Source organism: Podarcis pityusensis (assembly GCF_964106645.2).
Source record: "Podarcis pityusensis genome assembly, chromosome: 1".
Taxonomy (NCBI): Eukaryota; Metazoa; Chordata; class Lepidosauria; order Squamata; family Lacertidae; genus Podarcis; species Podarcis pityusensis.
In genome coordinates, this window is record NC_138028.1 from 67666247 (window position 1) to 67693408 (window position 27162).

Below are 27162 nucleotides of genomic sequence, written 5' to 3' on the forward strand. Positions count from 1 at the left end.
CATGGCTTTAAAGAGAGTTGAGATAATGCCATGTAATGAGGGAACAGGTATTCCCCCCCTCCCCCTCTTATGATCTTACTTCAAATGATGCAATACTCTTACTAAATGAATCTCACATTACTTCATTTTTTTGTCCCCCCCTTCCTTGGTAGCTGACTTGTGGTTTAGTGTAAAAGACTTACTTATAACATGAGAGGATCTTATGCATACTTTCTCAGAAGTAAGTTTCACCATGTTTGATGAGTCTTGCTCCTAGGGAGAGATACAAAGTGATGGAGCCAAAACATCGCCTCAGCATGATTTAAGTGGAGTCAATTCAATCATAGAATTGTAGAATCGTAGAGTTAGGACCATCTAGTCCAACTCCTTGCAATGCAGGAATCTCAGCTAAAGCATCCATGACAGATGGCCATCCAACCTCTGCTTAAAAACCTCCAAGGAAGGAGAACCCACCACCTTCCGGAGGAGACCGTTCCATTGTCGAACTATAATAACAAAAGGACTTGTGACACCTTAAAAGCTAATGAATTTATTGTGGCATCAACTTTTGTGGACTACACAAAACATAACCCCCATCGTTCTGCCTGGACTCTGAGGTCCAGTGCCGAGGGCCTTCTGGTGGTTCCCTCGCTGCGAGAAGTGAGGTTACAGGGAACCAGGCAGAGGGCTTTCTCGGTAGTGGCACCCGCCCTGTGGAACGCCATCCCACCAGATGTCAAAGAGAAAAACAACTACCAGACTTTTAGAAGACATCTGAAGGCAGCCCTGTTTAGGGAAGCTTTTAATGTTTAATAGACTATTGTATTTTTATATTCTGTTGAAAGTCGCCCAGAGTGGCTGGGGAAACCCAGCCAGATGGTCGGGGTATAAATATTATTATTATTATTATTATTATTATTATTATTATTATTAAACCTAATGCCACAAGACTCTTTGTTCCTTTTGCTGCAATAAGCAGGCAACCCCTTCAGAAAACCTGTCATAATGACATCCCAGCATTCTCTCTCAAAGGAGATACGCTAAAAATTGCACACCTGGGCAATGTAATTTGTAAGATGTAGAGTATTAAGGGAAACATTGTTGGTCTCCATTGGACATCTTCTTTCAAGGAGGGGCAACTCTTTTAAGAGTTTCAGCATCTCAAGAGTAATTTGATTTTCCACCCCAACTACTGAAGCCCCTGAGGTTGTAGGACTGCCTGGAAATGTGGTGGCACCAGTGTTGTGGAACATGGTATAATATATAACTTCAGTCTTGTCAAGTGACACCGTCCTTTCCTTCAGTTCCCAGGCAATGTTTCCACAACTGACGGTTTCTAGTCAAATTAAAACAGATGCAACAATGACTTTATTTTCTTTATTTTCAATCGATACTGTATGAATACAAAGTTTCTAGAAAGCTACAAAAAAATCTACCACTTTATCAAGAAGGCATCAAAATGTGTCACTTTGCAAAGACATGGAACACCTGCAGTAACCGACACAAAAATAGCATTTTTAGAGTGATGAAATAATTGCACTTAACTGTCATGGATATTAAAGTTATCACACATATGTACCGCGAAAGCTAGAATACATATTTTTTACAAAGCACTTTTATAAAAAAATTCTCTGCACACAAACCCTATAATTTTCATATTACTATCATACTAAAGATAAATTCACTTTAAAGCCAACACTTAAAACATTTTTTTAAAAAACAAAGAAGGTACCAGTACCTACACACAGACAACAACAAATACAAGAATACTGTACTGCCAAAAGGTTTGATTGAAACTCATTTTGAAAACTTCAAAATATGTTAAGACAAGATTTGAAAAGTTTCATATATATTTTTATTTTTTAAAAAAGAGCTTTCCCTCCATGTCTAAGCAGGAGGTACTTTGTCATCCAAAGGCAGATTCTACAACCCCCCCACCCAAAAAAAATAACCAGCAGCAGTACAATATTAAAGTAACCACTGACCATATATGAATATGCTTAAGTCACAAACCCAGTTTATACACATTACACAAATAAACAAAGTGAGAATTCCATTAAGTCATTTACAAATGTGAACAAATGCATGTGGCAAATAAAAAAAAATCAAAAAGAAAACTGTTTTACATAAAACGTACTGATAGTAAAGAATTAAAGGCTATTCAGGCTTTAAAAACTGTTATAAAATTCTTTTGTCTTTTTTCAGGCACATATCGTTGTTTTTTTATCCGCAGTCATGAGCCTGAAGCAGAGGCCCATTTGAAATAAAGAGAACAGAAACAAAATGCTGAACAAAAAATAGAACTTGTGTGAAAGGAGGTAACTGGGGCATATCCTCTCTGTGAACTGAGTGCACTTAAAGAGCTAACTGACAAAATGTATTTAGTTTGTTTTATATATATGGTATCTCATTGCCAGACCAACTTCCTAAGCTAGAGATCAAGACTTCCAAACTTCTTTTATCTTTCAAATTATCCTGTCTTTCTTTTCAGGGTGCTGGCCAGAAGGAAGAAAAGGAACAGATTTAGAGAGAGAAAAATCAACCTGAGTAAGGACTGAAATGAGGACCACTTTACATGTTACTTGCTGCCCACGGTGGCTGCACTCAAACCCTTCTCCATACTAGTGATCAATGGGGCAGGGAGCGATATTTAAATCCTAAAATTGCAGAGTTGGAAAGAGCCTGAAGGGTCACCCAGTCTACCTTCCCACAATGCAGGAGTCACAGCAAAAAAATTCCCTGGCAGGTGGCCACCCAACCTCTGTTGAAGAGCCCCCAATGAATGTTTGACCATGCACTGTAGGGGCCCACAGTAGACAGGGCTTGGGGAGAGTGTCAAAGGTGTACTGCCCTGGTGTGCATTTAGAACGGCAGACATGGCAGATGCAAGGGAGTGTTAGTCTCTGTTGCATGGACTGCCAAGCAAACAGAAGAGCTTCTCAACAGCAGCCACAGACAGTGAAGGTATATTGGTCCCTAAAGAACCATATGTTGCATGACCTGTGTTGATGATGTGGGCCAATGTTAGTGCATTGCTCTGTAACTGACTTCTACTAAATTCTCAAAGACATCCCAAGTCATGGTTTGTGCTTACTATGATTTAGAGTACGGCAGGCAATCCATGGTTCTGAGCTACTTGTTTGCTTTCATTTCCCACCTCTGCGCATTCAGCTTCATAAGTTCACGCCCATTGCCAGAATGCGGCAGCTTCCGGAAGCTGAGCAATGCCCAACCTATGGTGGTCTGTTAATTCAGACATCTGAACCATAGGTAGTGGAGAATATGAATCACAAACCTCCTCTGAACCAGAGTTTTAGATGATGCTTTACTACTAGATTGAATTAACATAGCCATGCCTTGTAGACACCACACTAAACCATAGTTAAGCATCTTTAATCATGGTTTGGCTTGATGTCCAAACTGAGCCATAGAGAAGGAAGAATGCCCTAGGAATTAGATCAAGGAAAGAAAGTATAAAGATTTCAACTTTTCAAGTTCTGCAAGCCAACTTCCATTCAGTGTAATAGTTCACTCTGTTACTTGAAGGTGACAAAACAGGAAAGTTGAATTCAATGCAGTTGCCAACCTGAACGGACTCTAACATGGGTAGGAAGTGGGAAAATAGTTACCAAAGTTGCAAATTATTCAGTATAGTGGTACGGTACCTAAATAAATCATTCTAGAATTCAAGTAAGAACAACATTACATTTGTAAAGTAAGCTATGTTTCAACTGCCACAAATTGTACCATTATTCCCCCCCAATTTTGTACACCAAACAATAAATAAATTCATTCATTTGCAATAAAATATACTCCAGCCACTTGCTTACCTATATCTGTTGCAGCAGATATATTCAATCGCTGTAGATCTATTTTGGCACCATTTACACATAATACAAAGCCAAAATATGTCTTGGCATGAATGAGCAAGCATGCGGGTGCACAGTAAGAAAATCACGGCTGCTTTATTCCTCCTAGCCATGCCGCTGCCACATTACCAGTAGCTAAGCCACAGTTTTTCTATGAACCTGGGCTCATGAATTATCTTGTTTCAAGGAAAACACAAACTGTAAGCAAGGTTTGTTCTTCGTGTGCCACTCCTGGGTTGTTTGCGGGGAGACAAACCAAAAGCTTGGGTTCACATGTTGTGCTAAGCCAAACTATGGCTTAGTTCCTAGTACCGTTGCAGCAGAAGAAGTGAAGGAGAGTGAAGTGGCTGGATTTTCGTATTGTGCACCAGGACACTTGCTCATTCATGCCAAGGCCAAGTTTGGTTTAGTGCTAAGTGTGACTGGGGCCCATGTACTTCTGAAGCCAAGCAATCCTTACTAGATGAAGATGTCAGAAGAAAGTGAACAAATACAAATTTAAGAAAAAGGGAGGGGTATAACTACATATATTTACCACTTTGTGTGCCACATACTAATTTTAAATAAAAATTATTTGATTTTTTTTTTGTCTATTAAAAACAAAAGTGTATTCACAGCTACAAATCTCCTCTGCCAAGCTTTTGGTTTTACTGCTATTAGTTCTCAGTGATTATTAATTATGTTGTATCCCTCTGAACCAATGTCAGTGCTGTTGATGTCTCTCAAAAAACATGGTATTGCCCAAATGCATGGGTGGTATTAAAACGGCACTCTTTCCTACAATGAAATAGGAAATGGTGCTGTTCAAGGGTCTCCCCGAGGACATTTATTCCTAACAATTTGGTGCTAAAAAGCACAGGTCAAATGGACTGTTTCATTTTCTTCTACACTTTCATTTTCAATTTTAGGCATCCAACTGCTCAACTTTGTAAACAAAACAAGTGCAAATTTAAAGAAGAAAACCATCTTCACAGATTTAGAACTACTATAATGATGATGGTGGTGATGATGATGATGAAGTCAAATTTGTCCTTTGCCTGAACTTCTGCTATTTATATGGGCTCATGTTCCTCAGATGCAAGACTGGATGGAGAGGGACATGGCAAAGGGTGAAATACTGACCGCTTTCCTATCCTTGCCAGCCAGCAATGCTGCATAAACAATCACAAACAGTTGAATAACATAGAGAATAGTTTTTCCAGCATGATGCACTCTTGTGATTTGCAAAAAGCACGCTACTATAAAAAGTACTCTTTTGAGAATGGAGGCCTGTTAGTTTTGACTGTTTCCAATAAACCAAAGGCATTATGGTGATCTCTAAATATTTTTGGTCTCTACAAATTGTCATTTATTATGGCAGCACTTTTCTAAGCTGGAATTTCAAAACCAAAGGCACTTGCATGCGAGAGTGCAGAGAGTCACAAAGGTTTAAGTATTTGGTCATGAGAATTTAAGAAGGCAGCATTATTATTCATACAATTCACTTTTTGCAGAAATTTCTAGCGCTGTTAAAAGGTTTCATTTTGGTATCGATATTCCAACTATGTAGTGACAGTGTGACTTATATAGGACGGTGTTTTAGGGCCAAGTAGCCAAACGGCTTCTCTTCAGGAGATATTTTTTTTCCTTTTTCCTTTATTTAAGTAAACCAATTAATTTACTACATAAGATTGGCATGATAAGCTAAAAGGTACTTCTACTATAGCACTAAGGCACTGCATATTGTAATGCTTTGGCAGCTCGGAATTAAGAAGTTCCTACGACAAAGTAACAGTTAACAAGGGAGATGCTTCCAGCTTACAAAAGAGCTCACAGTTTACAGGCAGCCTTTTGGACTACACAACCCACATAAACATCTGACAGACTTAAGGCTTTCCAGAAGAAACATGCACAGGGGTGTTTACACCCAACGTAAAGGTAAAGGCAAGGCAAACAGCTCCCAGGAAGGTTTTACAAAAGTGGAGATGCAAGAAACATTGTGACTCTTCAAACAGCAGAGTTATTACATACATCGTGTCCCAGACTGCATTAACGCAAAAGAGAGAAGTGTACCTGGTTTGCAAACTGACTGCTCTTCCACACACCTCAAGGGGTTGCTTTGAGATTCACGTTTATTCTAAAAATGTCCAACTTCTTTTAAAAAAACAAATCCATCAAAACCAAAAGCCTCGTAAAAGGTAACTTTTTTTTTTTTAAAAAAGTAGTTTTAGACTTGTAACACCAAGTGCTTCAAAAAAAAGGGCTACTTTAGATGAGTAAGATGCAGTGCTAATTCTCCGTTAGTGTTAAAAACTGATGAAGAGTTACAGCCATATAAGCATCTGGTTTTACAGTTCACAGAGTTAAAATGACTGAGAGGTTCATCTGCTTTAATGTCTGTAGGACAAAAGGCGTGCGGCTTGCAGAGCCTAGAGGCTATACAGTACTGGACTGACTGCAGCATGCCAGGAGAAGGGCTGAATAGGAGTCATGAATGGAAGACTGCATGCAACGTGTTTCAGTTTTGCAGTGTTCCAGAAGTTGAGTAGCTCCTCTGACAATTGAATAGGGCAAATCTCCAAGCTATTTATACCTTGAGCATTTCCTGCCCCCATGTTGGATTCTAACAGTGTGAAAGGTTTTATGCAGGCATAAAGAAGTTTGCTTTCTGAAGTAACAATTATTCTAAGCAGCACACTGAATATGTTTCTTAAGTATGCACGAAGCTGCATTTCAAAGTGCAATAGCTACTGACCTAGTGCCTTAATGTAAAGAAAGATATTCTCCATAGTTCATTTCATCATCCTGTGGGCTATACAGCTTCTCATAAGTGGCTGTAGGCCAGGGGTAGGCAACCTAAGGCCTGGAGGCCGGATGCGGCCCAATCGCCTTCTCAATCCGGCCCGTGGGCGGTCCTGGAATCAGCATGTTTTTACATGAGTAGAATGTGTCCTTTTATTTAAAATGCATCTCTGGGTTATTTGTGGGGCATAGGAATTCATTCATCCCCCCCCCCCAAAGATATAGTCTGGCCCACCACATGGTCTGATGGACAGTGGACCGGCCCACGGCTGAAAAAGGTTGCTGACCCCTGTTGTAGGCAGTAGGTGGAGAGAGGCAAATCCTTGAATGGGAACTGTAGCAAAGTTGTTGTGTTTCTAGCTCATCAAACCCTACAAACCTCATGTAGTGATAGATTTCTGGGTGATTTGCAGTTTCTCACTACCAAACACAACTCTCTTCTATCTAAATTCGGCTGCTGAAATGAAGTAGACTTTTGTGTGAAAGAACTGTATGCTCAGTTTAGTTCTACAATTGAAGCCAAATCTCCAAACTCAGAATGTGCTCAGATGCACCATGTTCCTTCATTCTAACTATGATTTATTGATTTATTTTTTACTAGGCTCTGACTGATAGATTTTGGGGTTGTGGTAAAAAAGCAGACCCAACAAGTCTGATGTTTGCCTGCCATGTATTATAGGTTAACATTTACTAATAAACCAGTTCCAAGACACTTTTTCAGCCTTTCATCACGTCGGGCAAGAATATATATTTACAAAAGCTGCCTCTGAAGGGGAATCAAACCTTGTGTAGTGATAATAGATTTATACCTCTTTGAAAAAAGCTCTTCCTCACTTGTTCTTAGGAGCACCAAATGTTTCTACAGTGATGGAGGGGATGTGGGATACATCATGTCTAGGAAATCTGAAAATGGATTGTAGGAATTGATAATAAGATCCAGTGTAAATTCATACGCTTCATGGTTTGAGACCATTAACTATCAGAATTTTCACCTTTTTGAGTGAACAAATCCTGTTAAGATGGGCCTACACAACTTGTGATCTACAAGCCACACACATTGTCAGGCCTTTTTTGGGTGACAGTACTCACTGGTTGGAAGTGCATGGGTATGGAGTCACCTCTTGTTGTTGTTGTTGCTCATGGGAACCATTTTGTAAGGGCTCCCATGCCATGTTTATCAATATATGAGGATTGTCACCTCTCTTCTAACCCCCCAAAGTACTGCACTTTGTGGTCTGTCAAGTGTTTGACAACCCTCCTGTTTTTGCATTTTCAGGCAAGCTGAAAGAGAAGGAGATTTCAATGGGGCTCATAAAGTAATAATTGTGTCTTTTTTGTTTGGCGAAGCCTGTGATTTTCTAGCATTTTAAAGACATTAAAAACAGATGAACCTTTTGATTGTATATCTATTATCATCTCAACCACAGTGCTTTTTGTGGTTTTCAGCTGACAGTTTAATTGTAATTCAACAGTCACTTTAATTCCACCACCCCCTTTACATTTGCTTATCACTAATTTTGGTGTTGCAATTTATAGACTCATTAGGAAAAACAAAAACGAAAACAAATTGTTCATATAATATATAACCACACACAAAAGATTACGTACACCATAAGTCTAATTTTTCAGTATTTACCTAGTTATTGCAAAACGAGTCATCTTTTAAATAAACAAATGTCCTTATTAGTACAATACTTTATACCTTTTTAATGCACTAGATATAATTAGTAAAAGGGAGGAAGTCTTCTCGCTTTGCAATACCTGCTTGAAAAGTTAAATGGGTTAGAAGGTTAGTTTTAATACAGAGGGAAGAAAAATAATATTTTTTGCCTACTTTTAGGACCTGTCTGCTCCCATCAGGCATTTTTAAGGCTATGTTTGTCATTTGGCTTCAAACAGAAATTGAGTTGCAGTTATAAAATAATTTAGTGAATTACATTCGTTTGTATCGTCCACAGTAATCAGTTATGAAGATAATTCTAAGAAGAATTTGTGTGCTAATTTATGCTTATAGTTAAAATTCATTTCAATTTCACTAGCATCTTAAAAACAGGGTTTTTAAAAATTAATTTAGGCAAAACACCTCATAAACTCTTATAATTGCTGTTAAGTTTTCCCATGGCAAACGCTCTGTCTTATATTTTTCTAACACAACAACAACAAAAAATTAAAACTTCCACAAAGGCCTTGAAATTCTTAAATATAGTCTTCCCAAGGAACGGTGGTTTTTTTTATATATAAATTTGAAGAACACTTTGTTTTAGAAAGAATTTGTACAACTGTACCAGAATTTCACAGCTACAATATATATTGACACACTAAAATGAGGTTTAGAAAAATGTAGGGGAAAGCTCAGCCAGAGGAACTGCCACTTAGTGTTGAGGTTGACAGTCTGTGTTTTGATAAGGAGTTAAACAAAACATGTCTATAAATAACTGTTCAGTCCTTTACAAGCCTGTAGATGTGATGCTGTGCACCATGTTCGCTGTTTGAAACTTCAAATACACAAGCCATGCAAAGTAGGGTTTCTTGCGTGTCCCTGTTCGTTACAACCTGTTTGTGTTTTTATACATATAAAGAAAAGGAAAAAAGACAAGGCATTAGAAACTGGGTCATTTGCTAACACAGGAACAAAAGCAAAATATGTAATTGTAATCACTGGAGATACACACACACACACAATTTCACTCTCATATCTGAAGAGACATAAATCTCATCTGTCAAGGTTTCTTGGTTAATGCCTCTCTAATGCTGACTTTTGACTCAATGCATATAGACATTAAAGAGTATTCTGCGGGTATGAGAGATAGATATTATTATTATTATTATTATTATTATTAAGAAACCATATTTTACTAGAGTGCATAATCCTATCTCCCTTATCTCCAGCACTATGTAGTCTACAACGTATTGAGTAGGACTTCTAATGGAAACCATCTCAACTGGATTCTGACCTAGGTTCTGCAGTTCCATATTTCTGACAGAGTTTCTAGAAAAGAATCTGGCAAGGCAGGATCTGCTTTTTGGGAAGCTTCCAGAGGCATATTTTTGGAATACTTCCCGGGAAAACCAAGTTGCTAAGATTTTAAAGGAACAGTTTTCAGGAATCTCCTTTCTCCTCTTTGAGAATGTGCAAAACTGCACAGCAGTACATCGATAAGAGCAGAACCGATCTAGAAGCGAAAAGCCACCATGAGCCAAAATGTTCTGTTCCACTTATCCCTGAATTTAAGGCCAAGCAAGAAAAAGAACACAAGGCTACGATGGAGCTCTGTAATCGGAGCTGCGTAACCCAATCTTTAAGGGCTTGGAAGAAGGGTAGTGGGTAGGAATTCAGAAGCTAGGAGAGAGGAGGGAGGATGAAAAGAAGGAAATATAAAGGTGAGAGGGGTGGGGCAAACAACAAAGAGGGATCCCATGCAGGTCAGTTTTCCAGAGCCCAAAATGTTCTTAGGGTATTCAAAAGCTACTGTGATAGATCCATTCAAAACAGGTGGTTAACATTGAACATAGCTTGAAACGAGTTGTTTCACAAAGTAAACTACCAGATGTCCCAGAGAATTACTATTTTCTTGGCGCTCTGAACCAACTAGGAAGTGAATTTACCACAACTTCCATGTCTCCAATCAGAGCTATGGCGGGACAGCCAATGTGGACACCAGGCCCAAAACTCACCCAGACCAAGGAAAAGATTAGTGCCCCCCTGTTACTGCAAACTCTATTGCTAAATGAGCAGTGGGTGCATTCTAGAAGTAGAAATATTATTTACTACAGCTAGATTTCAGCCTCCTTCCCCTGCTGGGTTCTAGGTCCAGGGTCAAGGCAAAGAGGCTAATGAGTGGCCAACTAGATATATAAATGCATCCAATTCTCCACCACAGAGGTCCAGTTTATAAATTGTCTTTGGTGGATTTGCTGCAGAAAAGCCACATCTCCATGGCTGCCTCCTATATCGGATCAGTAACTCATAAAGCTGCCTAGCACAGGGTGTTTGGACCGCTGTGTAGGTTTAGTAGCAAGCCTGGAGGTTCTGCAAGCCAAGATTAAAGCACAGCACCTACATTTGGCAGTAACATTGTACTTAACTCAAGGGCATGGAATTTCTAATCCTTGCAAAAGGAACCAAATAAAAATCTGCCTGCTCCCAAAGAACTGCAGAAAACCGCCAGAAAAAGTGAAAGAGAGAAACGTTACCAATAAAATTGTAAAGTTTTCCAACACGCTGTTCATCATATATTTTTCTGGTAAATGCTTGAGCTTGTGGATGAAATTGATCATATATTCACACATTGGAGAGCGGTTTATTCTAAACACAAACCGGCCATTCTCAAACCGTGCGTATTCAGTCTAAGGACAAAAGGCAAAAGAGAACAGAACGGAACTGTCAATGAATGAAAAGCTCTTTTTTATTTTTAAATGTGAGCCACTGTATAAAGACATCTTAGGATATTAAAATGAAAATTTATTTCAACTAAATTAAACATACCATGTAGCTAAAATATTGGTTTCTCATAAAAGAAACATGAGGAAATAATATATTGCTTATAAAATAACCTTAAATGCTGCCTTGATATTGTGGCTCTGATATAAACTAGGGTTTGAAAGAACAATTAAAATCCATGTTACAGGGGCTTTCCTGTTTTCTCTGTTGAGATGGGAAATGTTTTGAATGTACTATTAATATTCTCTATTCAATGTGTTGAGCATTCTCAGGCTCACAGAATAAATCTCACATGGAACTCTTTTTGGTACTTTGCAACTCCAGGAACTTTTGGTCAGGGCCACCACTTAATTCAAGTTTTGTGTGCATGTGTGCACTGATTCATTATGGATCATCTGTGAGCAGGAACAGAAGAACGGTGGATCTTTCCAACTGAAATGTAACCCCTGCACTAAAACCCCACTACAGGGAAACATGTGTGCACATGCATGTATGCATCTATACACATACATACATACATGCATAATGTAAACGTATAATAGAGGGTGCTGCTGCACGGTTTGCAGGATGCCCTTCAAAATATCAGAGCTATCACAGACATTCGTGGCTTTGCATGTGCCCTCCTAGAGGAGTCTCTTTCCCCTCTTCCAAATGGATAAGTAAATCAAAACTGGGTTGTAAGGAGTCTATTCTATTCAGCTCATAGTACAAAATTATGTAGAGATCCACCAGGATCCTGCATTAGTATTAACTGCAAACCAGGGGTAGCCTATGCAGAGTTCTCCAGAGCTTGTTGGTTTACAACTCCCATCATTCAGCCCCAGGCGGCATGGCCAATGCTCGGAGATGAGGAGAGATGTAGTGCGACAACATCTGGGTGTCCCCCAAATTGGCTTACTCTGCTGTAAGCTCAATGATTTAAACCAAGGACAGCTTGGAGGAAAAAAACACTTCTAGAGAAAACAGTGACCTGGCAGCAATCAGGCAAGCAGCAAGTTTGAAAATCATACCTCTACTTTTTCTACCACTTGCTTCCCGAATGAGCAGACTTTGGTGGAACAGGTGATTGTCATGTTTTCTGAGCTCTCATACTGACTAGTTACACCATAGAATGCTCCTGTATCATCTTGGATGTTGCAGTTTAAGTCCGCCTGCAGGAAAAAAACAACAGATGCTTCCTCAACTACCGACATTATTGCAAAAAAAGAGAAAGTATTTATTATGAATGTCATTTGAAATAAAAATTGATCTGCTTTAGCAATCCCCATCAAAAGCAGACTTAAGGGCACAAAAGAGCAAACTGCATTGATATTTCCTGCAGCTGCAAAAGAGTTGCCAGCAGATTTTGCACAGCAGCTTTGCAAGATGGGACTGGGATGCAGATAACACACCTGCAGCCCCAGGCAAATTTCAGGGGAGTACCCTGAAACAATTCTCATTGCCAAGGACAACAGCTGCGCTATTTCTCTTAGGCTTGGGTTCTGTGCTTCCAAATCGTAAAAGCTTTTGACAGCCCATGGACTAACCCAAGAAATTAAAATATAAAGATACAGCAGTTCCATGGAAAGAATAAGGATTTCTCAGCTTAGACCCTGAAGATCAGACTGGAATTGGATTTGGATAGCTAACCCAGCCACATAGTCAAGTAACCGAGGTCCATAAAAATAACCCACCACTACAACCCGAAACAATTAGCAAGATATATTCTCCAGCCACATATTTGGCTGGAAATATGCTCTTCAAGTGAAGGATGAATGCTTCTGTAATGCACGTCTGAATGGTGCCTTTGCATACTGAGACTAAAAAGCAGGTGCAAAAATTATTCTCTGTGCCTAAGATTTGCAGCAGAAGGAGTGGCTCCACCTCCATCATCCAGCCCAGTCACTGAGATCCAGCACTGAGGGCCTTCTGGCCGTTTTCTCACTGCGAGAAGTGAAGCTACAGGGAACCAGGCAGAGGGCCTCCTTAGTAGTAGCGCCCTCCTTGTGGAACATCCTCCCATCAGATGTCAAGGAGATGAGTAACTATATAACATTTAGAAGACATCTGAAGGCTGTAAGGGAACCTTTTAAGGTTTAAGGTTTTATCATGTTTTTATATATGTTGGAAGCTGCCAAGAAAGACTGGGGCAACCCAGTCAGATGGGCGGGGTACAAATAATAAATTGTTATAAATTGTTATTATTACTGTCTGTTGATTACAGTATATAATGCATTCATCTATCAATATACTATAACTTGTCAGCATGGAGCGCTGCAAGTTTTACATATCAAGACCCTCAACTATTGGACACGATGCATCAAAAAGAACCCCACAACATGCCCCAAAACTGAGCTGGCTGCAGACAAGAAAAACACTCCACATGGGTAAGTGTTCTCGGTCTTCGGGGAAACGAGGAGGCAGCCTGCATGTGTCACAATAGTCTTGCCTAAATAGAGTCTTCAAAACAACAGAAAAGCAGCAAATGCAGAAAGATTACAAAGCCCTTTTCCACAAAAAGAGGGGGTTTCCCAAGAGAGCAGCATAATTAAAACACAAATATTCAGTAGTTAAAATTGAACACGGGGAGGTCACTTGTTAAACAGAACAGAGGCTTCAATTACAGTGGAAATGCCGTGAAGCGTCAGTCATATGAGAGCGTATTAGACTTCCCCTCCTTCTCAATGAACAGGGCTCAAAGAGCAGAGATTCCAAAATGTAAAGCAATTCACACACACACACACACACACACACACACAACTGCATCATCTGGATCTTTGGCACACGTTGCTGCCAGTTGTGTGCTGCAGCTTTGGAAACGCTTCCAGGTCTGCCACATGGCTGGGCTTTTGATGACCAGGCCAAGCTACTCTACTTCCCAGCTGCTCTCTGACTCATTCAGGGGAACCAGCACACTTGCACCAAGTTGCAGGCGGGCGGCAATGGCTTGTGAAGCGCTTTGCACGAGTGCCATAAAGCTCGCCGTGCAGCAACGGTCCTCTCTGAGGCAACAGAGGGGGCGAAAGCAGCAGGAGTGGCTTCTTCCATCTCAGTTTTGTTTCAAATGTGTCTGAAACACTGGCTAAAGATGGTCAGTCCACACAGCTGACCTCATCTCTCTACGGCAACTCGCTTGCCAAGTCTCATTCCGTTATGCAATAAAAATCACATCTAAAGGGGGGGACGGGACACATTACAATAGCTTTTTTGTGAATGAAGGAGACAAAGAATCAACATGCCTCTAAAGGCAGCAGCAGACACACATGAGAGACGTGGGAGGAGACCATGTGGCTGAGCTCTTTCTGAACACTAACCACACTGAATTCATTATTTGTTAACAGTGCCTGACAAAGGAACAGCATTATATTTTTCAGGTCACAGCTATTTTACATGATAAGAATAGGAACAAACCTAACCATCCAACTCATGTTACTATGCCACTAATTATGGCATATATTTACATCTATAAAATGAGAGAGATTTTTGGACATGATTTAATGCCCTTTTATTGTGCAGATTCCTTTATTTCCATTCCACATTTGAATTTCAAAAATGCTTTGGACTTCAAAGCATCTTTTTTTTTTTTTAAAGTGCACTAATTACAATACACATTATTTTCTAGAACTGCTTGTTTGCATTGCAGATTTCTAAAATGATAGGTATTCATTAAAATGCACTTATTAATATCACCCGCACTTCTTAGAATGAGAGTTTTGATCTCCATTTTGCAATGGTGCTCAGACACACAAATAGGTTTTCATTACAAAGCAATATTGCAATCGTCTAATATTGCAACAGCACAATTCTAAACTTGTTTATTCAGAAAACAAAGCTCATTGTCTTCACTGGGACTTACTCGTGGGTTGACATGTGAATGCATTTATAAAAGTAATCAGTCCTTTCAAAAGGAGGTTATGCACTAGACTGAGCCAGCTCAGAGTATGCACTTATAAAATATCTCAATCTTTCATTCCACCTGATATGAAACCATCCATAATACCTCATGCTAACAGGTTTAGTCAGAAAACTGTGCCAAGATACCGCACAAATAAATAGTACACAAAATATGAGAATGTATAGTTAACGATACATTTGTTGATATAAACATTGAGCCTGACACAAGATGGATGGGGCCAAAGCTGGGAAATACTCATTAGTAGGGTTCAGATGTATGCATCTCAGCTTAAAAGGCCAAGATATAAACAAGACTTCTGCCCACGGGGGCATAACTATGAAAGGACACCTCATGAAAAAAAATGGTATGGTAGATGGGAGACATGCCTATTCAACACTTGCAGCAAACTGTGTACATGGTTACACCACAGAGTTACAGGATTACAGCCACCTTCTCCAGCTGCTTTCTTGAGTTTGATGTAATATATAAATAGGGCAAATGTATGTCTATGTGTCCAATCCTTTCCTTCAAATCTGGAATGAGAGGCAAGTGGTTGCTCGTATCAGAGTTTTGGGCTGTCAGAGAAAATGGGAGCGGAAGTTTTCTGATGTTCATTTATTCATTTCATGTCCAGGCCATAAATCAACCCAGTGAATACAACCGGTATTCGCTGTTGCCTTCTTACTACAAACTACATTTAATTGATTACATGTCCCCACCCCAATTTGCATTGAATTTCCTTTACATTGAAATGAATGGGCTGGAACAAGGTACTGCGATGTAATTTACATAAATTATGTAAGTTCCACAATAGCAGACGGTGAGAAGGACAACAGTTTTTGATGGAGGTTGAACTGCAGCAGAACAGGAGCACTACTGCATGGAACCAATATAGGGAAGAAGGGAAAACGATGTCTTCTCGCATATTTTTCTGGGTTACAAACTTTACTGCATGTTGCACTTAGCTTTGCCTCTTCAGATCTCGGGAGGCTCACTCTCTACTGGCAAGGAACATTGGAGAGGCTTGAAGCACTTGGTGGCAGCTAATATTCCCTGCTTTCCGCTCTCAACCACCAAATTAGGAGAGGGAGCGAACCAATGGAAAAAGCCCAGACAGCAGTAATTATGACTCAGCACAGAGGAAGGCACAAGATGAAGAAGTATTTAAAGCCCTTCACCTTAGGGGCTATAGGAAGGGACAAACAGCAAGAATGGGGTTCCTTTTCACATGGTAATTACAGCATATGGAATGGCCCTAGGATGTTAAGGCAAATGCATACCACGGGAGAAGAGTCTGGGCAGACAGACCTAAACTGTGTCATTTCACCATACCTTCAAGGTCCTAACTTGCTGCATGTGTCAACAGTCCTTTTATGACCATCCATTATCTGTTTGTGGATCAGGCATTCTTTGGTGGAAGCTCTCAAAAATCTCACATCAGGCAAATGTATATTAATGAGGCTTTTTAAAAAATTTCACTTTCCCTCACTTAGAAATGTTATCTTCCAGGGCAATGGGGTGCACAGCATGCAGCCTACCTACATGCAGGGTTTGAGGCAGCTCTCAGTTTGACTTTACAAAAAGCACTGGCTACACAACAGTCATTAACAGCAGCATTTTTGTGACATCAGGGATTCTTGCATGTAGGGATGTCTTGATGGTGCCGTCAGCATTGCTAACCTGTTCCACTAGATGGCAGGTGACAGTTTGCAAATTGTTTCAGTACCGGTTGTAGAGTGAGCATAATGTCGACAAGCAGTAAAGGAAGCCTGCTCTTGGTAAACTGGATCAGTTTTTAAAATGTTGTGCTAACATGCTAAAATTAGCTGTAAATTACTCATGCCTTTGCAGGGCTGGCAAGATTGAAAACCTGTCACGCTACAGTTCTGAATAAATATTCTGCCTCGGTTTTTGAATAAGATTTTGGCATTACTTAAAAAGATAAACTAGATTACTTAGAGGCTGATCAGAACCATGACACTACTACGACAACAGTTATGTGTTTTGCTGTAAGAACTGTCAGGATTGAAAATAAATTTATTAAATCAAGCGGCTGTTCAAAATTAGTGGCAGCACTGAATACTTCAAATAGTTTTGATTGTGATGACTGGTTAAAGTACAGAGACACTGGATTTGTATAATACTATTTTGACACACTGCTGAACTGTTTTATTGAAGCAATGTTAAGTTTTAACTTTGTTTTCACTTTACTTTATTCTACTGTACTGGGTTCACCACCTGAGGTTCCTATGGGATGAAGGCTGATCTAAAAGTATAAATGGATGGGAGCATAGGTTTGTAAATCTGGTGGGATAACTGCTGACCTTTGTCATTATTGAAATTGTATTTGGTAAGAAACAGCTTTAAGACAGCCCCGACTGGCTGAGATCAAAGGCAGTTCTTTGTAGCCATCATGGGCTAATAACCATTGACGGACTAAACCTCCATGCATTTGTCTAATTTTCTTTTACAGACATTTTAGTTAGGGCCCTTCAGCACATATTGGGGCAGAAAAACACATCAATTTTATGCTGTGTGAGTATCTTTCCCCCTCTGTCTGTTCTGAATCAAACGCTGCCAATTATATTGGATGACCCAAAGTTCTAGCGTTTTGAGAGAAAAGTGTCCCTCCACCCACTTTTCCTACACCAGCCAAGAAAGTACATTGGCTGGATCAGGCCCATCTAGTCCAGCATCCTGTTCTCACAGTGGCCATCCAGATGCCTATGGGGAACCAGCAAGCAGGACCTGAGCACCACAGCACCCGCCCCCCCTTCTGAGGTCTCTAGAAAATGGTATTCAGAAGCATGCTGCCTTCAAGAACGGATGTAGAACATAGTCATCAAGGTTATCAGCCACTGATAGCCCTGCCCTCCATGAATTTGCGTAAAGGTAAAGGGACCCCTGACCATTAGGTCCAGTCGTGACCAACTCTGGGGTTGTGGCGCTCATCTCGCTTTATTGGCTGAGGGAGCCGGAGTACAGCTTCCGGGTCATGTGGTCAGAATGACTAAGCCACTTCTGGCGAACCAGAGCAGCGCACGGAAACGCCGTTTACCTTCCCACTGGAAGCACTTTTACGTGCTTTTGAACTGCTAGGTTGGCAGGAGCAGTAACTGAGCAACGGGAGTTCACACCGTTGTGGGGATTCGAACCACCGACCTTCTGATCGGCAAGTCCTAGGCTCTGTGGTTTAACCCACAGAGCCACCTGCGTTCTCTTTTAAAATCATCCAAGGCTATTACTGCCTCCTGAATTCCATAGTTTAACTATGTGCTTTCTTTTGTGTCTCTGCCATCTTTCAATGTTCAGCTTCGTAGGATGTCCCCAAGTTCTAGTGAAGGCATAGGCAAACTCCGCCCTCCAGATGTTTTGGGACTACAGCTCCCATCATCCCTAGCTAACAGGACCAGTGGTCAGGGATGATGGGAGTTGTAGTCCCAAAACATCTGGAGGGCCGAGTTTGCCTATACCTGTTCTAGTGTGATGAGAGAGGAAGGGGAACTTTTCTCTATCCACCTTCTTCATACCATGAAAAAGATAGTAGAACATTTAGGAAAACAACAACAGCCGAGTATTTTGAATATCTCACCCAAAATTTTACGAGGAAGAAGGCATTCTGAGGTCCTTTTCCAAACAGCTCCTTCAAGCCGCCCTTCTTTTCAGGGAATTTGTCATAAATCTGGCGAATGTCTACTGATTCCAGCAACGGATCGCTGTAAGAATGGTTGGCATGCCCAATGTGCACAAAGAGGTGTTTGTTATACTGTGAAATAAAGAAATAAAAAGCATTATTACTGATGTCATAAGAACTTTGCATTTCAAATGCAAATAACATTTCTTTGCATTTGTCGGGGCTTAACGCTCTTTCTGTTCGCACAATACCTAGAGGAAAGATGTTCCATATAATAAATAAACGTGCATGCTAAAATCAGATGAAAAACAGGAAAATAGGTGATTCAGTGTCCTGAATTGGAATGCAGTGCAAACAATCAGTCATGAAACTTGGTGTGAGGGAATCCGCCTATGCCTGTTCTAAATCTTGGGTTTCTGTGCAGAAAAATGAGGATTAAAAACAGAATGGATGAACTACAGGTGACCAGCAGAAGTGGCACAGGCTTTAGGAGCGTTGGCCACCTCTGGACTGAGACAGTAGAGTCTGACTTCTGCCTGCCTCACCAGCTTGGTAGGCTGGAGGCAAAGTCACAGCACAGCTGAAAGGAAGCACAGCAGGAAGATTCTTCACAAACTTGCTTTGAAGGTGATGAAGTTAAGTCTGATTTCTGTACAACAGCTGCTAAGAAAAACAGGAGGTAGACAACAGTTAGCAGTTTTTAATTGGATATAAAACTGAAATGCCTGGACGCTGATTTGTGAAGTCTCTCTTCAAAAGCCTGCATTTATTTATATTCTATCTTTCTTCCATGGTGCACAAGGCAACATACATGGAGGTTTGACCAGCTTAGTTTTCATTATATAATGTGCCCCCAGACTAGGTCATGGAACCCTTGCTACATAAAGAATTGTTCTATTGACTTGACAAGCTTTATTTGTCTTTAGCTGTATGACTATAGATGGATATAAAATATAGTTGACAGGACGGAAAGTTTGTAAATTATTACATCAACCCTTTTCGTGACAGTGGCATTGAGGTTCTAGGCTGCATCTCTGTTTTGCAGAGAATTTAAGGGGGGTGGAGGCTCTTGTATTTTGGACTTGTTGCTCATTTGTCAAAAAGCATGGCCACTGGTGAGATAAATAATAAGTAGCTGATTAGGTGTTATTGTCCCTAATGAAGGGATCATCAATGGTTGCACCTGCGGAGGCCTTCCCTAGTTGCTGAATTTAGGCTTGAAAAAAGAATTAAGTTGTAGCCAATAGAATATTTCTGTGCAACATCTGAATACAAAGAGGGCTTCCAAGTCCTGAACTGGTGGCCTGGGCTTGGTAGTGAGCTGGATGAGAGCTGATAAACTGACTCTGAATCCTGGCCATCATGGCACTGTGGGTGGGTGATTCCAGAGTCTGGATAATTGGTCAACTGCCTGCTTTGGAAGGGTCAGATTCATAGTCTAGAGTGCTCCATCTGTTGCTAGAGGCCATGGGGACCTCAGTGGCCAGGAGTGCTTTTTACCAACCATGGTAGGGAAAACAGTTGTGGTGCTGCTCTAGAAGATGCAGCTGGTGCAGAATGCAGCTGCTCAACTGCTGACTGGGATGGAATACCACCATCATATTGCTGAAAGAACTTGCCTGGCTGCTAGTTAGCTATCAAACTAAGTTCAATATGCTGGTATTGGTGTACAAAGAGCTATACAGCTTGTGATCTGGATACCTAAAATATAGCCTCATCCCCTACATACACAACTGATCACTGACCGTGCCCCAGCAGTGGGCACACATGGGCACCTGCCCTGGGCGGCATGGATACATGCTTCGCTGCTGATCCATTCTGCACAGCGTCTTTCATGTCGTGGCACCTACCCACTGAAACCTTCTCCAATTATATATTAGGCAAGCACCTCCCCTATTGTCTTTTTGAAACCTGCTGAAGGTGTTTCTCTTTCAGCAAACCAAATGGAGATCTTTATCCCAACCAGCAACTGCATTGGCTCTGAACTGGTTTTATGTCCATGCTGCTGCTGTTTTTCAAATGGTTCTTAATACACACACACAGTTGAATACATTATTTTTTATTATATTCATACATGAAATACACAGTAATAAGTTGTGCTTGACTGTGGCTTGTGTGTGTTGTCTACAACAGTTTCTTTGGTTTGCAAACACACCCATAGGCGACCCAATGTCTTGCTTGTGGACTTCCCATAGGCATCTGGTTGAGCACTGAAGGAACAGAATGCTGAACAAGATGGTCCTTTGGTCTGATCCAAGAGGGCCCTTGTTACATCTTTAGGAATCTGTCTACCAGTTAACTACTTAAAATAACCTCACATGATAAAAGGTAGAGTAAAACAGAGAAAACATATTAATCTGTACCTGCAGCCAGCATTGTCATACTTCAGTAGCTTCCCTTCCAAGTTAGGATTTAACACTATATCAGATCTAAATTCAATTTGTTCAATTATGAGCTAGTCCCACAGCTTTTCAATCAATTAGGAATATTTTTGTCCAAACTCCCCTTTCATAATAACCTGAATTATGTTACCTCCAAATACAAATGGAAAACCTATCCAGTCTTTGCTTACAGACCAGAGCATCAGCCAAAAAGGGTGTTTCTTCTTTAAAGAGTAGAGTTCATAAACAAATGAATGGAGAGAGTGAATGCATGAATGAGCAAACACATGAATGAATGAATAAATGAATGAATGCTTATGAGTAAAAGCCTTTGAAAGGGCAGGCTTAACTTGCATACCGATCAGTTACACAAGAATTACAGTAATTATCGTCCTATTCTGTAACAATAAGTAATTACCATACAGCATCTGCACAATTGCTAGCTTTACCATCTTGCTCGAGATGCCAACTACAAAAGCAACAAGCTTGTTATCCTCTTTAAAACTCACGTCTAAAACTATGTATGTAAAAGTTTTTATGTATACACCAAACTGTACCTCTGTAACACCACAATTTAAATTAGACTTTCAGGCTTCAAATCGCTCTCCTAAAACCATCTGTATTGAAATAGCTGTAGGGATGCTTACTGGACTTCTTCTCAACAATACCTTAGACCTCTGAAGTTAAGAATGTGGGAAATGGCAGAATGTTGCACCATCTAAGGACCTCAAGCCGGTCAGAAGTTGGAACAATCACAAATTAGGGATATATTGCCTAAATAATTCTTACAGCTTCCTTCTGAAAATCACCTTGATTTCTAGGAGCTTTTCCTTTTGACTTGTCATTGCAGAATATTCTCTAGGGATAAGGTGGAGCTGGTAACAACATTTATGCAATGCTTTAGAGTGTACAAAGTATTTCACATGCATTATCACAGCAGAAACTGCAACCTTCCAACAGTTCAGGGCTGCCACTGAGATTGAGGGGGCCCAGGGCTATGCAATGTCAGCGCATTGTGATTGCTAGCTGACATCATTCGTGTGTGTGACACAAGCACATCCAATGGTATGCATGTGCATCCACCAGGGAACTTGGGAGAGCCCGGCCCTTTAATTGGAAATATTGGGGGGTGCTATCCCCCCACGGTACCTATGCAACAGTTTGACTTCACCCCCAAAGGCGCACTCCTCCACTGTCTCCTGAAACAGAAAGATGCTAACCGAGCAACATTATCGCAGGAATCTTTCCTGCAATCCTGTGAAGTAGGTCTGTCTTATTTACTACATTTATATCTTACTTTCCTTCCATGAAACTTAAGACAGCATACATAGGATGAGCTTAGCTTCAAAGCAAGATTGCTGCATTCTGTATCTTCAGCCATAATGAATCCTATCCCTGTATTGTATATAGTTTGCTGAGAATGACAAGATACATACATGTGAGATATAAACCCAGTCCATCCTGGCTCATAGTGTATGCTCTTAGCAACCTCACCAACTTGGAATGTACTTCCCTTCTGTTTTATTTAGTAAGATTTTCTATGCAGGTCAATTCAGGGAGTGGGAGAAAAGTTCTCAAAAACTCATGTTTCATTTTTGTGGGCACAGAATTCCTTATACACAGTGCAGACCTACACATGAGTCCTGCAAGTCCTGCATATAGAGTTTAGTGGGGCAATGGAGAAAGAGACTGAAAGTCACAAAATGATTGTGTTGTCAAACTCCTGACTTAGAAACCTAAGAGACACATTGCAAAAGACAGTGTGCTTCTCAAATCCAAAGCAAAGTTAAAGGCAGCTGTGGAGCTACTACAGTTGTTTGCTGATCTTGCCAAAAGTACCAGATGCTGCTGCAGCAACAGCAAAAATTCCAACATGTTTCAGAGGGACAGATGGTATGGCATCATCTCACAATATTCGAAGGACATAAATGTTTATTTTGACATTGCATGTGTGATTATTTTCTCCTTATGTTACTGTAATTCCTACACTAAACAGAATGATGACTAATCCCTTCAGTCACGGCATGTTTCTAATGAACGACAATGACAATGTAGTAGGCATTAAATGAATAGATTTTCTTTTCTTTTTTTAAAAAAAGAACTCATGTTGGTTTAGAGACAACTGTACACCACTTATGAGATCACTCACACTTAAAAGAACGCAGTCTTAATCTCCTCCACACCCTGGAGAAGAGGAGCAGGGAGGCTCTGAATGGGCAAAAGAGCAGAAATAAGCAGGGAGCAGACTTCTCAACTGGCATGCTGATCAGTGACAGATGGCGAGTGAGGGTCAAAGCCCTTCACAAAAGGCTGTGTCATAAAGGGGCAACTGAGGGGAGAGGAAAAGCCAGTCCAGGCTACCCCTTTCCACCCTGTCCGTCCCATTCTGACTGCTGCAGACCCCACTTCCTGGCCTCTCTTCCTCCTCTCGGTGCAGTGAAGAGCTTAGGGCCATATCTCTTACTTCCGACAGAGAACCTTCTGGCACATGGATGGCTGAATGCCACAGCCAGACAAGTGGAGGATCTCTTCAGTGTGGTGGGCTGAAACCTGGAGCATTGATGTACACTCGGGTGGGGCATGACTCCCTTCTTCCTCACTTTTCCAGGATTGCACTTGAAAGCTTCAGTAACAACACCTCGTACAACTCAGTTTTCAGTAGAAGCTCAGAAAATACAACAAATACCTTTCATTTACATCATTATCCTTTCTGCCTGTTATATGCTAGGTTTGCAGAAGGTCATTTCTAAGGAGAAAATTGCCCACCCCAGTACTTAAGGGTTCAGGACTGAGATTCCTTTAACATTTTGATGTTATGGCCCTTGTGCTTGTTTTTAAGAAAGAACTTGAGAACATACATTCACGGACTGTTTCACCCATACTATCTAAAGTAACCTCTGTAGATTTGAGATGGCTGCCTCTTACTGAACTCTCTCGTATTTGAAGAATGCTGCCTGTAAGGCCATGAAAAATGGCTCTTGTCAAATAATACCAGGAGAAAAAGAAATTATAATCCATTTAGGAATTCAAAGGAACCAAGACAAATTGCTGGTGTCAGGGGATGCTAACATACAAGCTGTGGCAAAACAAAGACAAATCACCTGCATTTGTTTTACTTGCTAACATACAATTAAGCATATCATAATAATGTGTTTTATTTAAAACTGCCATCCCATTCAAAACTCAACAAGCAGGGTGGAAAACTTCAAACAGTGCGAGTGTTTCATTATATATACGTTGAAGGATCCTGATATGCTTCAGTTTGAGCCCTCTTGTGCATGGAAAGTCAATAAAAACAATAACAAGAACTACCCTGTCACCACAACATAATGATAAGAAACCTTGTGACAAAATGTAAGGTACAGTACGTTTCCTGTTCCATTTGTATTTCAACTGCATTTTATTGCTAGTCCAAATGCATTTCAGAGATTCTGTGTGCTTCTGCAAGGGCAAATGCAGCCATGGAGAGCAATTGGGATGGAGGCTGTGGTGCAGAGGGAGTTTTAACCCTTTCTTTCCATGCTGTTAATCCAATTCCAGACATACATACAAGCCCACTGGAATTGGGAGAGGGATTCAGACTGAGAAAAAGCTGCAAGGAAGAGAATTAAAAGCACCACTCCGATAAAGCCATAGCCCCAGTCCAGATTATTCCCTGCCTCCATTTTCCAAAAAGAAGAGTCTGGTGATCAGATTGCAGTTTTCCTGCCACCTTCTACCATTTGGTTTTAGGAGACAGTTGAAGGCCCAAACTAGCAGGACCATGTGCTGTATATTGTGACCTGTCCTTCTGGTAAGCCACAGCAATGCCAGGGACTGGATGCCATGTCAGCACCACTGATCATTACGGCTCTTAGGACTGCACATAACATTTTCCTCCTTAGAAAATGAAAATATGGAAACAAGGTCTTCTAACAACCTGCTGAAGCAGAACCAGCAGAGGGAGCTAAAACTGCAAACTTTACTCATGGTGCAATCTTGTACATGCTTACTCAGAAGTAGGTTGCACTGAGTTCCAAGGGACTTGTTCCCACATCAGTGTCCGCATCAGATTGCTGCCTTTATTCCAAAGTAGTAGCTGCTTTATCAAACACATCTTAGCAACAATGGAAAATCCACACCAACCTTATGCTCCCTAATCTTAAAGCAGGTTAACATTAGCAAAGGGCAACCCCGCTTTGCTCTCTCTACATTTTTGGCTAATATGCCAGGCACATAATCCTGGAGAAAGTAATGGCTATAATCCTGTTGCTTTGATGAGGACCCATTAAGTTCACCGTCCCTGTTCCTTGTTCGTAACATTATCAGTATCCTCTACAGTGACTGGCAGAGCCGCTACAGGACATGAGGCATACACAGCCCTATGTGGGAGATACTAGGAATTGAACCTGATACCTTCAGCATACAAGGCAGATGCTCTGCCACTGAGCTGTGGCTGCGACCAGCAGTTCCCCCATATGGAACAAGGATGTGAATGACCCATGCCTGCTCGTGTGAGGGATAGGCAGCTTCTCCAGCTTCATGGATTATGTAAGCACACTGTTAGATTTGGCTCAGTGACATCACCTCTGGAAATATACTTAGAATGGTAGAGTTGGAAGGGACCCCTAGGGTCATCTAGTCCAACCCCCCTGCAATGCAGGAATCTCAACACGCAGTCCCCCACCCAATTTGAAACCATAACAGACCCTGTTTAGCTTTGCAAACATGATGACAATTTTAATGCTGCACCACTAGGAGGAGGGTAAGTGTGCGGTTTGGTCATGGATGACCTACACCTCTAAACCAGGTGTGCTGAACCTTTGGCCTTCCAAATGCTATTGAAGTAAAGCTCCCTTCATCCCCATCCCTGGCAATGTTTGCTGGGGCTGATGGGAGTTGTAGTTCAGCAATTGGAGAACCAGATGTTTGACATAGCTGCTCTAAACCCTCCAGCTGGCATGCAATCTCTTTTCAATGACATGAAAAAGGAAATAAACACTGCTTGCTGCGGAAAAGGGGAATCTTTCTCCTCTATCCTTGGCCTTGTATTTCAGCTGGTGAACAACAGAGAAACTTCTACTCTGCTTCACAAACCACCCCCACCCTATGTTTTCCTTATGTGACTTTTTGGCCATATCACCGCAACTGCGGATGGCAAGAACTCAGTAAATTCCACGTTCAAGAGAATGCTGAGACCCGATTAGGATGTGATGATCAGGTAAAACCAAGTCACCCTCCTATTTCAGCCAATCAAGTACATCTATACAGCTGGAGAGGCTTGAGCTTTCAGGTGTGAAATGCAAGACCTAAATCAAAAGCCTTTTCAGCACATAGACAATCAGTGTAAACATCTGTCTCCAAAAGGCTCTGTTTCAATAGTTGTATGTTGTCTTCTAAGGGGAAAGTCATGCCTACATTGAAAGCTAAACTTCATTCAACATGTTGAACAGCAGTATTGAAAAAGCAACCATATTGTGCATCTTAATTTCTGTACTGTTGTGCTATTTTCCGCTCACAGCCTTATTGCTATGAAGAGTACTCTGATGTTAGGTTGCCACAGTATGTCTCTGATCATTATTGTAGGAAAACACTTTATTGATAATGCCTACTTGCAAGGATACATACATTCAATTGTTCCCAGAAAAGAGTTATAGAAAGCATAAGATAAGGCTCCACTCTACAGACTATTGTATTTTGCAAGGTATTTGAAGCAAAGAAAGGTTTCGTTTTCCAGGTTTTTCATAAGTGAATTCACTTTTCATAAAGAAATAAAATCTGCATAAAGCAGCAGGTTTAACATGCCCCCCCACAAAATGAAACCAAGATGATAATTGACACTGAAAATATTATCACCCTTAGCCTTCTAAGTTCACCGGATCTCTCTGCTATTATAGATAGATAGACAGATAGATAGATATAGATAGCTGAAGTCTTCTCAATGCCTTAAAGCTGATTACAAGAACAAACATCATAAATTCATATGCTCTATTCCTTGAAAGCAGCTAGAGTATATTCTAGGACTTGTGAGGGGCACCATGAACCATCCCTGTTGATCACACAAACAGAACAGGTGATTTAGAAGTTTCCATGGTACAGTGCTGCCCCGCAAGACGAATGCCTCGCAAGACGAAAAACTCGCTAGACGAAAGAGTTTTCCGTTTTTTGAGTCGTTCTGCAAGACGAATTTCCCTATGGGCTTGCTTCGCAAGACGAAACGCCTT

General features: G+C 40.8%; 1 protein-coding gene across 12 annotated transcripts in view; it reads right to left on the reverse strand.

Moving 5' to 3' along the window:
- Window positions 1-1342: 1342 nt before the first annotated feature.
- TEAD1 (TEA domain transcription factor 1) overlaps window positions 1343-27162 on the reverse strand; it is a 186235-nt gene continuing 160415 nt past the window's right edge. For all 12 annotated transcript variants that reach the window (XM_081012405.1, XM_081012404.1, XM_081012402.1 and 9 more), the window contains 4 exons: window positions 18537-18710; window positions 12081-12221; window positions 10824-10976; window positions 1343-9182 (listed from right to left, as the gene is read on the reverse strand). In XM_081012405.1, the coding sequence (XP_080868531.1) occupies window positions 9069-9182; window positions 10824-10976; window positions 12081-12221; window positions 18537-18710 (582 nt within the window). In that variant the 3' untranslated portion in view covers window positions 1343-9068. The remainder of the gene's footprint in view (window positions 9183-10823; window positions 10977-12080; window positions 12222-18536; window positions 18711-27162) is intronic.